At 39.8% G+C, this 13,869-nt stretch overlaps 1 protein-coding gene across 1 annotated transcript in view; it reads left to right on the top strand.

The window, feature by feature from the left end:
* The window catches only part of LOC136878793 (uncharacterized), a 127,174-nt gene that overhangs the window by 14,220 nt on the left and 99,085 nt on the right, over positions 1–13,869 (top strand). The window contains exon 4 of the mRNA XM_067152267.2: positions 2,355–2,523. Coding sequence (XP_067008368.2) covers positions 2,355–2,523 — 169 coding nt within the window. The remainder of the gene's footprint in view (positions 1–2,354; positions 2,524–13,869) is intronic.

Genomic DNA, 13,869 nt, shown 5'->3' with positions numbered 1-13,869 from the left:
AAAAATCTTTTTCCTGAGAGATGTTAGCTTCTGTTTATGATTTTCTCCATAAGACATAATTTCACAGTTTATCCACTCTTTTGATAGTCGCATACCCACATTCTTCTGTACACCTAAACTTCCAACATTTTTGCACACTGAGCAACCTAACTTGCTGTCATCATTTTTCTTTACAAAATCTTTCTTTTGTTCTACAGTCCAACAACTAGGCCACAGACTTTGAAATTCACTTTGAACTTTACAGACCGTTATGGAACTCGTCAACACATCTGTTGCTTCAAGTTCCACACTTGAGTTTGATGATACTCCAGCTTGATGGACTGACGAGCTACTTGGGCAATTTTTGCATTTGGTGGTAGGCACACAAAAATATTCTGAAATTATTTTCATTCTCGCCTCGTGGTTGACAGATTTATGTTATGTCTATTGCCGCGTACGAAGTATTTAGTACAAACTACGGCTGAGAATGCAACAAACACAGGCAATTATCTACATCAACGAACAATCCAGATAAAACGTAACTAGAACTGGGACCAATATACAAAACAGCTACAAAGTGAGTGAAGAAAGAACAAGAACGAATACCATATTATATCCATGCTGCCCGCAAACCGGAAGAATATTTTCAATTTCAATTGATTTTGATTCTCAAAATAACAAGGCGATATGCAATATTTCCTTTTCAACTAAGGTCATTTAGCATGGGAACAGTAAAAAATAATATTTTTAAAATTCCTTAACCTGAAAAAATCGTATTTGAAGTCTAATTTTTTTAGATTTGTATCCACGAGGAGGTTCCGGAACGCCATTCTGGTGCGTTCTGCCAGGAAAAAAAGCCCTGGCTAAGCACATTCTGGGAATATGTCAAATGATATACCGGTAGTATGGTCATATTTGCTGAAGTTGACAGTGGGACACTTACCAATACTGACAAGGGGATAACAATGAAGTTGTATTGAAACCTACCTTAAAATTCTTAAAATTTTGCTAAAATCATCCACATACTATAGGAGTTTTAACTGGAAGTTTCCAAAGATGAAATTGGAATCCTGAGAAACATAGGTAGTATAAGTGCATGGGATGTTAGAGTTACATCTTGGCAGCCCTGATTACTGCCAGAAAACAAACATGCAAGCTCCATTCAAGCATGTGATCCACCAATCACTTGAGTATCAAGAACAATTATTCAGTCATCATTGATCTGCATTTAGAGCAGTCACCCAGTTGGCAGATTCCCTATCAGTTGTTTACTTGGTCTTTTCTTAAATGATTTCAAAGACATGAAAAAATGAAAAAAAATCCTCTCTTCTAAGCAAATCAGCTATGATTAGATTACATGTTAGTATTTACACCATAGCACTCTTTAAATGAAGCTCAGAAGCTGAAGTAAACTTGTTGGGGGATAAGAAGTGAATCTCAAAATTAAATTTGATAAGATACATGTTGTTGGCTATGTATGAAGAGTGTGAAAGTAAAAGGAAACTTTCCAGTCAGTTAAACACAATTTATTAAAAAAAACATAGAATTTAAATAAAATACATAAATGATATGATTAAACACAGAATGACATTCTTTCATCCAGACAAGTAGACATATCTAAAATCACAATCTCTATAGTCATCAACTGTAGGATGAATATTAAAACATCTTGCGTGTAACTTCTGATTCAAAACTTGTTAGCATGTCATGTGTTACCAGTGCTGTTTTACATGCCAAAGGATTGGCACTAAAGAGACTTCCTCAATGAACTGACTATAGGCTTTTGAAGTGTAGATTTATCTCAGAATGTTCAAGATCCATTGTGCAGACCATGGCAACTATGAGGGAAGGTACTCCGTCATGTCTGGAAATGATGTAAAGTTCAATACTTGCAAAATGAAGGGAAGCAGACTATTTAGGCCACATTTTCACACTTCCCTAACAGCTTTCAAATTGGAGATCGTGGCTGTACACAAGGTGCTTCAATTTCAGGAAGACTTCTAACAAGACCATTCCTCATTTTAATTTCTACATCTGGATCTCAAGTGTGAACCAGCATCATCAGTACCATACTTAAAATGTAACACACTTCCACATTAAGAGAAGAGAATGTGAATGCCCCTTAGTGAAGATGGGAGGCACAAAATAAATCTGGAAGAACTGAGATTTTCGAGGAAGGAGTCCATCCATGTGGACAGCAGAAATTTGTTCTCGTCTCAACATCATTCTGATGCTCCTTTGTCCACTCTACCCTGTTGTTCTCCCTTGTATGTCTTCCTATCCTCTTTCTTGGTTTCTAAGAGTAGATTTTTAAATTTACTGATTACAGTTCTTTTTGTGGATATTCAATTTGTTCAATCTTTTCTTATACACAGGTTTCGAGTGGATGGTATTGAAGAAGATCAAGAAGTTCAAGCAACAGATTACACTGTTCCGTTCAAACTGACTGGTTATCAGTTAAACAAGTACAGACTCTTGATGAGGAGTTTTATACCTAGAAGCAGCCATCAGTTTCCCAATGCAAGTTTAACACCAATACAAAAGGTAAGTTTGGCAAGGTTATTTGTAAGGGCTGATAATCTTATAGTTTATTCCGTTCTCTAACATTATTATTATATCCAAAGTTAATTGTAAGTCACTACCTGAATTACAATGTATCCACATAAGAGATCATTGTCAAACAGTCTATGATCATTTGTAGACCACTGAGAGTTCTGCAATTTACAAAATGTGCAGAACAGGTCAAAGATGTAAGAATGCCTTCCCTTTATTTAAAATTTCAATAATAATAATAATAATAATAATAATAATAATAATAATAATAATAATAATAATAATAATAATAATAATAATAATAATAATAATAATAATAATAATAACAACAGTTGTAATTGTGCAGGTGAAGAGGAAGGTTGTTCATTGAATGAGTGCTGACATGGTGATTTTAATTCAACAGTACTGGGCAGCGATAAGTCGTTGGCATGGTAGAGGCAGGCCTTCAACACGTACTATGGAATACAGTACCATGCCAGAGAGCAAGTGGAGCTTACTTCAATTCTCATGGCAGCTTCAGTAATGACAGCGCTGTTGGTCATTGGAGGGGTGGGAATGAACTCTGGACCTGGTCCTGCTGGTACAGTTGGATGGAAACAGATGGAGAAGATAAGGGAAGTTGTCAAAGAGGCTTGCAAAGCAAGACAAACAAGAAAGTTTCTATGGGAACAAGCCAGTGAATTGAGAGAAATAAAGGATTGTATGAAAGAGGAGCTAAAAAGGTAACAAAGATAGTGCTCCATAGCAATAAGGAAATAGCTAGTTTGAGGGAAAATGGGAAGAGAATGGAAGAGGAGATAAGAGAATTGAGCTGGCAAGAGATAAATCTCCAGCAGGAAATACCTAAGAAAATATTTTTATATATGGGTAACCTGAGGATGTTAAAGTGCTGGAGCCAATAAATGAGAGGTTGATGATCAACTGCAGGGAAGCTGACATCGACGAAATTCAGTGAATGGGGAAGGCAATTAGCAAAAGACCGATGAAGGTGAGCTTCGTTTTAACCCTGTTGGTGAAGAAGATATTTTGGACATACGTACATACATCATTATAGACCACTATGTCTTTCAGCATTCAGTCTGCAAGCCTCTGAATTTACTAGACGTCGCCACAATCCTCTATTTGCAACTAGTGCTGTGGCCTCATTTAGTTTGTTAAAAAGTGAGTCTAACCATCACCGTCTTAGTCGCCCTCTACTTCTCTTACCCTCCATAACACAGTCCATTATTCTCCTAGGTAACCTATCCTCCTCCATTCACCTCACATGACCCCACCACCAAGCCAGTTTATGCATACAGCTTTATCCATCAAGTTCATTCCTAACTTAGCCTTTATCTCGTCATTCCAAATACCCTTCTGCCATTGTTCCCACCTGTTTGTACTGGCAATCATTCTTGCTACTTTCATGTCTGTTAATTCTAACTTATGAATTAGATATCCTGAATCTACCCAGCTTTCGCTCCTGTAAAGCAAAGTTGGTCTGAAAACAGACTGATGGAAAGATAGTTCTTCTTACAGAATACTGTTGATTGCAACTGCGAGCTCACTGCATTAGCTTTACTGCACTTTGATTCAATCTCAGTTACTATATTACCATCCTGGAAGAACACACATCCTCAATACTTGAAATTATCTACTTGTTCCATCTTTGTGTCAGCAATCTGACATTCAGTTCTCTTGGATTTCTTACCTACTGATATCAATTTAGTCTTCGAAAGGCTAATTTTCATACCATACTCATTGTACCTATTTTCAAGTTGGAAGATATTAGACTGCAGTCTTTTGGGACAATATCTCATTAAGACCAAGTCATCAGCACAGACCAGACTGCTTACTACATTTCCACCTAACTGAATCCTTCCCTGCCACTTTATAACTTTCAGCAGATGATCCATGTAAACTACGAACAACAAAGGTGAAAGATTACAGCCTTGTCTAACCTCTCTAAGTATCCTGAACCAAGAACTCATTCTACCATCAGTTCTATCAGATGCAGATAAAATATTAAAGAGTGAAATCGGGAGGTTGTGGGTTCAGATCCCACTGGTGTACGGTTGGCCATTTTTGTTCTGTACCTAACATATCTTCAACATGTACTGAGTGTACGTAACACGACCTAATAGGTTGAAAGTCTGTTTCGATTACAATACAGTCGTGAAAATTCAATATTCATTGAAACTAAAGAATTATTACAATTACCAGCAGATGTTCCGGGTCATATGGTGTACAATGAAAGGAAGTATAAAGTCCTCAGTTTGTTTTGCGCCACTTGGGAAGTCAAACTGCAGCATATCTGTAATAAATTAACACTTGCAAATAATGGCTACATTAATGCAACTAGGAACTTGGAGCAAAAACATATAATTTTATTGCAAGATCTAGGCACAGAAATGAATGATCAAGTTATGTCCAAAAGCAGCCATCTTCCCAATATAAGGATGGTCGACAGATACTACGAGACAGAGAAGTTCAGTCATGGATGAAGCTGCCACACAAAGGAAAGGGCATTGGGCTCTTCAAGGAATACATGCCAAGGAGCAAATGGATAAGAAATCACCGAGGCTTATCCTGTGCTGAATGGAGAGAGGCCATCAAGATGACAGCAAATGTGTGCGCCGTTCGCTCCATGCCGGGAAGGTCCCAGGACAACACCCTCTGTCGGCGTTGCCACAGAGAGCACAAAACTCTTGCCCATGTCCTGGGTGCCTCCCCTCACGGGGAGGTATTGAGAAATTCTCGCCATCATACAATATGACACATGATCACGACCTCGCTGAGGGATCCCGGTTTCAGAGTGCACGAAGAGGTTTCTGGCCTAGCTACTGATGGGAGTACCAGGCATATTGACAAGATAGTCTTTCAACCAGATAGCATGCAAGGACTAATCTTAGATCCCACTATACGCTTCGAGTTGCACGTTGGTCAGGCTAATGTGGTGGATGCCGAGAAGAAGTCACCAACCATGAACTACTATAAAGACAAATATCACCTAGACAATATTTCCGTCCATGGACTCATGAACGGAGCTCGAGGCCCAATCCCCATGTTTGTTGTACAGCTATGGGATTCTCTTGGTCTCAACCGGACACGACTTCACAACATCACTATTGCTGCAATATGAGGTTCAGTAACTATACTCTGCAATCAGCTATATAACATTTGATGAGCTGTTAAACGTAAGGAACTTCATATTTCTTATCCGTATTGAACTGAGATCACAAAAGGTGGAACCTGCTAGATTTTAATTCAATTGTGATTTGATGAGCTGTACATCATGCCACATTCCAAATTTATTCCAGAGTCCTGTGGTGGTTATTTCTGTCTGGTGTACTAACAAACTCACCAATAACTTAGAAGACAAAATCCTGTGTAGTAGACATACTTTGTCCTTTTGGCAGCCTCCTCATGGGGGAAGTTGTATTAATCAAATGCCTTTGATTGATTTTTATAATCTACCCTTTTGACTGCAACAACAACAACAACAACAACAACAACAACAACAACAACAACAACAACACTAATAATCATCATCATCGTCTCAGTTGTTCTATATTCATTACTTCCCAGTCCCCGATAAATTGAGATTCATAAAGAGAGAATTTATCTACTTGAAGATGGCAGTGTATTAATGTATGCCATAGCTCCTTTCTTTTTTTTTTTTTTGTTTTTTTCCCTTACAAGTTGCTTTACGTCGCACTGACACAGGTAGGTTGACGATAGGATAGGAAAGGGCTAGAAGTGGGAAGAAAGCGGCTGTGGCCTTAATTAAGAAACAGCCCCACCATTTTCCTGTTGTGAAAAATGTGAAATCATGGAAAACCATCTTCAGGTCAGGGCTGCCAAATCTGCCTTTGTGGATCAGCGGTAGAGCGTCGGCCTCCGGATCCCAAGATAGCGGGTTCAAACCCAGCAGAGGTAGTTGGATTTTTGAAGGGCGGAAAAAAGTCCATTCGACACTCCATGTCGTACGATGTCGGCATGTAAAAGATCTCTGGTGACACATTTGGTGTTTACCCGACAAAATTCATTAAATCTCAGCCATAAATGCCCAAGAGAGTTTCGGTTTACTCAGTCTGCCACCTAGTGGGGACCTAGAGTAAAACGGAACATCGAAATTGATGAGCAGACAGCCAGATGGCATCAAATTGAAATGTCTGCACACGGTAGCTGAGGCCATACAATTATTATTATTATTATTATTATTATTATTATTATTATTATTATTATTATTATTATTATTATTATTATTATTATTAGGGTTGCCAACAGTGGGGTTCGAACCCACTATCTCTGAATACTGGATACTGGTCACACTTAAGAGACTGCAGCTAACAAGCTCAGTTCTCCTCTTTCTGTTGCTCATTTTTGCCATATTTACTTATCATTGTGTTTATCCTATTATGTGTTTCTTTTTTTTTGTTTCTATCTTTCTATGTATGATTTGCTTTCTCAACTGTTTGTGGCTTTCAATTACTTATAATTCTTCAGGGGAAAATACCTCTGATGATCTTCAGCTGAAGTAATAATAAAGTAATTTACTGGCACAAATGAATACTATTTCACTGGGTGAAGTGGCGTTAATACAGTCACCGTTCAAATAAGAATTTATGGCAAACTCATGTGAGGCACATAGTGAGTTGACAGGAATGACAGGCTGTATTTTCCTACTCAAAGGATGAGCATGGAGCTACCTGGTGGGAAACAACAGCTTCTTTGTCCCATCTTCTGTTCTGTAAGGCTCCATCATCAGTAGATGTCTGTACTTGTACTGAGATACGCGATTTACTTGATGAGCTGTCCGCCTGATGGCCGTCATCATTGAGGCATCAAGTTTACATGGTCTGACACTATGGTTAGCCAATTCAAGTCCCATTGGAGGAAAAAAAAAAATGTCATCATCAGAATATTGCTTGCCAAAAGCGTTGATTAAATTCCAAACCTCACCGCATTGTTCATATGGAGTGAAGGCATATGATGCTGTTAATTGTGATTCATCTGTTGAATGGGGTGGTGGTGGTGATTATCGTTTTAAGAGGAAGTACAACTAGGCAATCATCCTCTATATAACACTAATCAGAGGAGAAAAATGGGAGGAATCTGACACTTCAAAAAATGAAAGTATCAGCCAAAAGAAGATAAGGGCCACGAAAGTCGCAAAAATGAAAGACTCCCTAGGCTTCGGAAACCTAATGCCGTCGGGGTCAGAAAAGAACAAGAATTGAGCAAGGGAAGTCGGATAGGATAGATAAAAGTGAGGAGCCTGGCACAAGTAAGTGGAAGCAATGCCAGACTCAGCTAAGGGCCCCGTAGTCACCAAGTTGAGAGCCTCTGAGGCCCCATTTAGTCGCCTCTTACAACAAGCAGGGGATACTGTGGATGTTATTCTACTGCCCCCACGCACAGGGGGATGTTAAATGGGGACATTAAGCCTTAAGCACACCCCTTGGTGTTATTCAACATGAGGAGCCTACTTGGCAACACTGGACTTCACCCTCTCATTACCTCATTATCATCATACCACATCGAGGCCTGCAGGTCACCCATATGCTTCAGACCTGCTGCAGGAGAACATGTCCTCGGATGCTCCCAGCACTTAAAGTGGTGGTGGTGGTGCTTGTTTTAAGAGGAAGTACAAGTGGGCAACCATCATTTATTAACACTCATCAGAGAGAAAAAATGGAAGGGGTACATCACTTCAAAAAATGAATATATTGGCCAAAGAAAGACAAGGGCCACGAAGGGCATGAAAAGGAAAGACTCCCTCGGCCTCACAAAGCTAATACTTCTGGTGCTGGAGAAGAACAAGAGTTAACCAAGGGAGATCAGATAGGAAAGATGAAAGTGAGTAGCCTGGCACAAGTAATTGTGAGCAATGCCAGACTCAGCTAGGGGAACTGTGGACACCAACCCACTTCCCAAGTTGAGAGCCCCTGGTCCCTACTTTTAGTCACCTCTTACAACAGGTAGAGTATACCATGGGCACTAAGGAATAAGATAAATGTACTTGACAAGCAAAGTGATTGTGATTATAAATTGCAGAGTAACAATTATTCATTAGGGTTAAGTACATCATTGAGCAAAAAGTATTTATTGTTGAAACATATCCATCAAAAAAGAATTCATATAGTAAGTGTGTGCAGAAGTATTACAAACAAATTCTGGGAAGTTCTATGCAAGCAAGCATTAATTTGAAAAACTAAAACTGAGAAAAACATTATAAAAAGAAGGACTTAATTGACAAAATGCTAGAAGATATTCAAGCCAGACTTCAGGTTAGCCCTTGTAAACAATTTAGCTGTTTAGCACTGGAGTGTGGTAGCTCATTCACCTCAGTGCTGAGAGAGCTTAAAATTCTGATTTTTTCCCTGTAAGCTTTATGTAGTGCACAAGTTAAATGTTGCAGATCCTGTCTCTTGTGTTAACTTCTGCATGATGGAGATTTAGGTCCTTCACTTTTAATCATGTCCGATAAAGCTTGGTTTCATCTCAGTGGGTATCAATTCTCAGAACACTGGGTCAGTGAAAATCCCCATGTCATACACAAGGGAGGTATCTGTTCATGATACAAAAGTAGGTGTTTGGTGTGCAGCTAGTGGACAAAGAATAATTTAATTGGACTCATATATTTTTATGACTCACCAACCTCTGAACAATACCTGGACACTATTTTACATCCCTTCTATAATATGTTGACTGAAGAAGAGACAGTGCTATGACCCACACTGCAGGTAATTCTACGACAGAATTAGAAATGTGTTTGGAGACTGGATTATTAGTAGAGGATAATGGACAGCTCGTACCGCAGATCTCAATATGTGTGAATTTTATTTGTAGGGAATTTTAAAACAGAAATTCCATCAGAATAACCTGTATACAGCTGAGGCCCTTGGAAAACAAAACAAGGAGAGTGATGAGTGAAATAACAGAAGATGAATTACAATATATGTAACGGAATTTCCTTCAAAGATGCTGGATCTGCATAAATGAAAATAGAAATCATTTTCAGCAGCTGCTATGACATTAAGGCATGAAAAGAAAAATATCATTGCTTGCTTTTCATTAACAAGGCTGTTTCCTAATTCCTTCCTCTTGAAGAGAATGGTGGTAAGAAACAGTTGGGTTCTGGGGGGATATAGCTTTTCCTTCCCATCAGTATTCGGGAGATAGTAGGTTCGAACCCCACTGTCGGCAGCCCTGAAAATGGTTTTCCGTGATTTCCCATTTGTACACCAGGCAAATGCTGGGGCTGTAGCTTAATTAAGGCCATGGCCGCTTTCTTCCCACTCCTAGCCCTTCCCTGTCCCATCATCGCCATAAGACCTATCTGTGTCGGTGCGACGTAAAGCAACTAGCAAAAAAAAAAAAAAAACTAAGCTTTGCCCTGTTTGAGTTTGCCATAAATTCTTGTTCAGTGATCCCTGTAGTAGGTATTGGCGTTTTGAGACCAAGGTGGAGATTTTAATACTGGCTCAGTCCAATGGTATTTGAAAGTGCTCAAACATACCAGCCTCATGTCAATAGATTTACCAGCACATAAGAGAACTCATACAGGACATCCAGTAATTTCTGGCACCTTTATGTCTTTGGAAATTAAAATAGTAAGTGCAACATCGACCAATAACATTTTTCTTTTACATCATTTTGCCCTACTGAGGAGCACAGCTGAACTTATTCAACTCATGAGTTTATGTTCTCTTATTTCCTTAAATCTCTTCATCTTCTCACTGAAATTTTTCACAGTTTTGCCTGTGGTGTTGATTCCCTGGAGGTCTCATCCAATTTCAATTAGTCAATTGTTCTTGACTATCAGTAAATAAATTGGTGCCCTCGTCCTGAGGTGGTGCAGCTCTTTTCAGAACACCCCCCCCCCCCAAATGGAGGTAAGCTGTATGTATAATTTTAACCATAAACCAGCCCTCCTGCCATTCTTAAATATCTGGCACTTTTGGGAATCAAACCCAGGCCTCTGAGAGTGGGCAGCTGATAGTGCTAACCATTACGCAGTGGAGGCAGACTGTGCATTTTGGTATCTGTTGTCGTACATTAGTACAGTATCTCTTTCTCAGAATCATGTCTTGTAAACGAGCCGTCTATCTGTTTGGGGAAAATACATCTACTACAGTATATGGAAATCCTGTGTTTGAAACTCGACACAGATAACATGTACCTTAACAAAATTCAGACCGGGCTCGATAGCTGCAGTCGCTTAAGTGCGGCCAGTATCCAGTATTCGGGAGATAGTAGGTTCGAACCCCACTGTCGGCAGCCCTAAAGATCGTTTTCCGTGGTTTCCCATTTTCACACCAGGCAAATGCTGGGGCTGTATCTTAATTAAGGCCACGGCCGCTTCCTTCCCACTCCTAGCCCTTCCCTGTCCCATCCCCATCGTCGCCGTAAGACCTATCTGTTGATACAGATCTAATCTAAAATATTTGTTCCGAATGAGTAAATTTATAATACCAATATATATGGTCCGTTATTGGACATTATAAATCTTCCAGCTAACTCACTCCTGGTTGCCAGCGTTTCGCCCCCGTGTGCTAGGCTGGGCTCGTCAGTTGGTACCTAGCACACCTACCAATACACTGGCCAGTGCATACCATGGAGGCCATTGCGTAGGCTAATTGTTGCCACCGGCAGTGCCAATGCACTATGAGAGACTTTGTCTCATTACCAAAATTAATGCCTGCTTGGCCATCAGATGATACAGATCTAATCTGAAATATTTCTTCCGAATGAGTAAATTTATAATACCAATATACAGTAAAATACCAGTATAACAAAATTTTGGGGACCTCTGAAATTAATTTGTTATACTGAAATTTTGTTATACTGAAATAAGTCAATTCGTAAGAACTCACCTAGTATTATATCCGTTAGTTATTGTTGTTTTTAGGGCCAGAACTACGAGGTCATCTGCCCTGTTATATCAGCTTCAGGATCTATATAACTTCAAAATACCATTATAATAATAAGAGTTACAGTAGGCTACTGACAGATGTTTTCAGAAAATCTATTTTTACATTGTGCCAGCAAGCCTACACACACTGTTCCAGAACATCATTTTTTGAAAAGGTCTGTGATTTTCTTCTGAACAGATCCAGACACAAAAGCTCGTTCCAAATAGTCACCAACCACTGCACATGAATTTAAAACAGATTCTGGCACATCACTTCGTGACACAAGAAAATCTTGAAGGCTACGTGCCATGTTCGTTGCCTGCTGCAGAGTCAAGCTCTGTCGATCACAATCATTTTGGGGGTTGTCTTCCTCTTCCTCCTCATCGCATGGATCTCTATCATTCATAATGTCCTCCACAATTTCCTCATTTGTGATTTCTTTGTGGACTATTACATCACTATCTACATTGATGTAGTCGGTAAGACTTACCGTAGATGGCACATCCAATGTTGTACACAAACGCTTCCAATTCTCCTTGGTTTCTACATCATCAAACACTTCACTTTCTGCGACGTCTTCTGTAAAAACCACTCCAGCTTTTCTAAAGCAGTTTGTGATGATGTCTGCATTCAGGGATTTCCATGCAGCATTAAACATCTGCATTGCTTCCAATATATTGATGTTAATGGCTCTATTCGTGGCAACGTTGCACAGCATTCGACGGACTACACGAGCTCGGTAATGCCGCTTTACTGCATGAATTATACCCTAATCCAGCGGCTGCAGAATTGAAGTTGTATTTGGAGGCAAAAATAAAACTTTTACATGCTCCAAATGGCGAGGCACACAATTATGAGAAGAGCAATTGTCCAATAATAGAAGAATTCTCCTCTTTCCGGCCTTCATCCGACGTTCCAAGTCCAACAACCACTCTTTGAATAGCACAGATGTCATCCATGCCTTAGAATTGTGCCTGTATTCACAGGGCAGATGTTGCACCCCCTTGAAGCACCTTGGCTTCCCAAATTTCCCAATTATGAAAGGCTTCAGTTTGTCCGTCCGTGTGGAATTGGTGAACAAAAGAGCCGTGATACGTTCTTTTGAACGTTTGCCCCCGAAACACTTATTTCCCTTAAAATCAAGGGTGTTGTTCGGCATTAGTTTATAAAATAAAGCAGTTTCGTCTGCATTATAAATGTCTGCCGGCGAATATTCTTTCAAGGCATCCTTTAGAGTCTCCAGCCGCCATGAAGAGGCAACTTCCTTCGGGGCATCGTTGGCTTCACCATTTATAATTTTGTGGGATATGCCATATCTCTCCCGGAACCTATGAAGCCAACCAGCACTGCCCATAAACTCAGGTGACCCAAGCGAACGTGCGAAAGATCGCGCACGCTCACATAACAGTGGGCCATTTATTGGAATGTTTTTACTCCGCACCTCCTTGTAGTCGGCTGTCCTGATCTTCTTACGCTGTGGACCTAGGGCATCAGCATCAATGTTTTCCTCTATCTTGCTTTCCTGTTTTAAAAACGTAGAAAATGTTGACGGGCTAATGCCATACTTCTTCGCTACATCTCCTTTCTTTCCGCCTTTCTCTACTTCCGCAAGTATTTTACGTTTTTCACTCAACGAAAACTGCTGTCGCTTCTGCTTATCCATTTGCGATGATATGTACGGTACCTAGGTACTTATTTATTTAACGAAATGCACACGAATTTTGCAAGTTTAATGATATAACCTTAACAGCAAGAAGAAGTAGTTCTCCAAGAGAGAAAGAGAAAACAAGCAGAAATCAGCCTGGATTTTTATTCATCTGATTGACCGCAGCTGGACCAGTCCAAATAATGACATGTGAGAATGTGAGAAGTGCTTTGAATAGGCTTTGCGAATTAAATACGAAGAAGAAACATGCAATGCATCCGTCGCGTTCATTGGTGGATTACAAACATCGCGATCCTACCCAGCCAATAGTGTGACGTCTTACATTGGTTGATGGACCAAGCCTATTGGTTGCGCAAAGCGTAGCGTTCATTGGTGGATTGCAAACTTGGCGCTCCTACTCAGCTAATAGAGTGACGTCTTACATTGGATGACAGGCGAAGCATATTTATTTATTTAATAGCGTACAAATGTGCATTAAAAGAAAAAATACATTAATCTTTCGCATATTCTAGTGAAGATTTTGTTCTCTTGTTGCACTTGCTGAAATGATAGCGATCGCAATGTTTATCACACAATGTAGGGACGGTTCATGAAAGTCTGATTGCCGGCATAGACTATGGTGAAACTCATGTACCGCCAGCCTATTCAAAGCACTTCTTACGTCATTATTTGGACCGGTCCATCTGCGGTCAATCATAGCATCAGCTGAATAAAAATTCAGGCTGATTTTTGCTTGTTTTCTCTTTCTCTCTTGGAGAACTACTACTCGCT

Source organism: Anabrus simplex, chromosome 8, assembly GCF_040414725.1.
Source record: "Anabrus simplex isolate iqAnaSimp1 chromosome 8, ASM4041472v1, whole genome shotgun sequence".
In the NCBI taxonomy this organism is placed as follows: Eukaryota; Metazoa; Arthropoda; class Insecta; order Orthoptera; family Tettigoniidae; genus Anabrus; species Anabrus simplex.
This window is presented reverse-complemented; position numbering and strand designations above follow the sequence as displayed.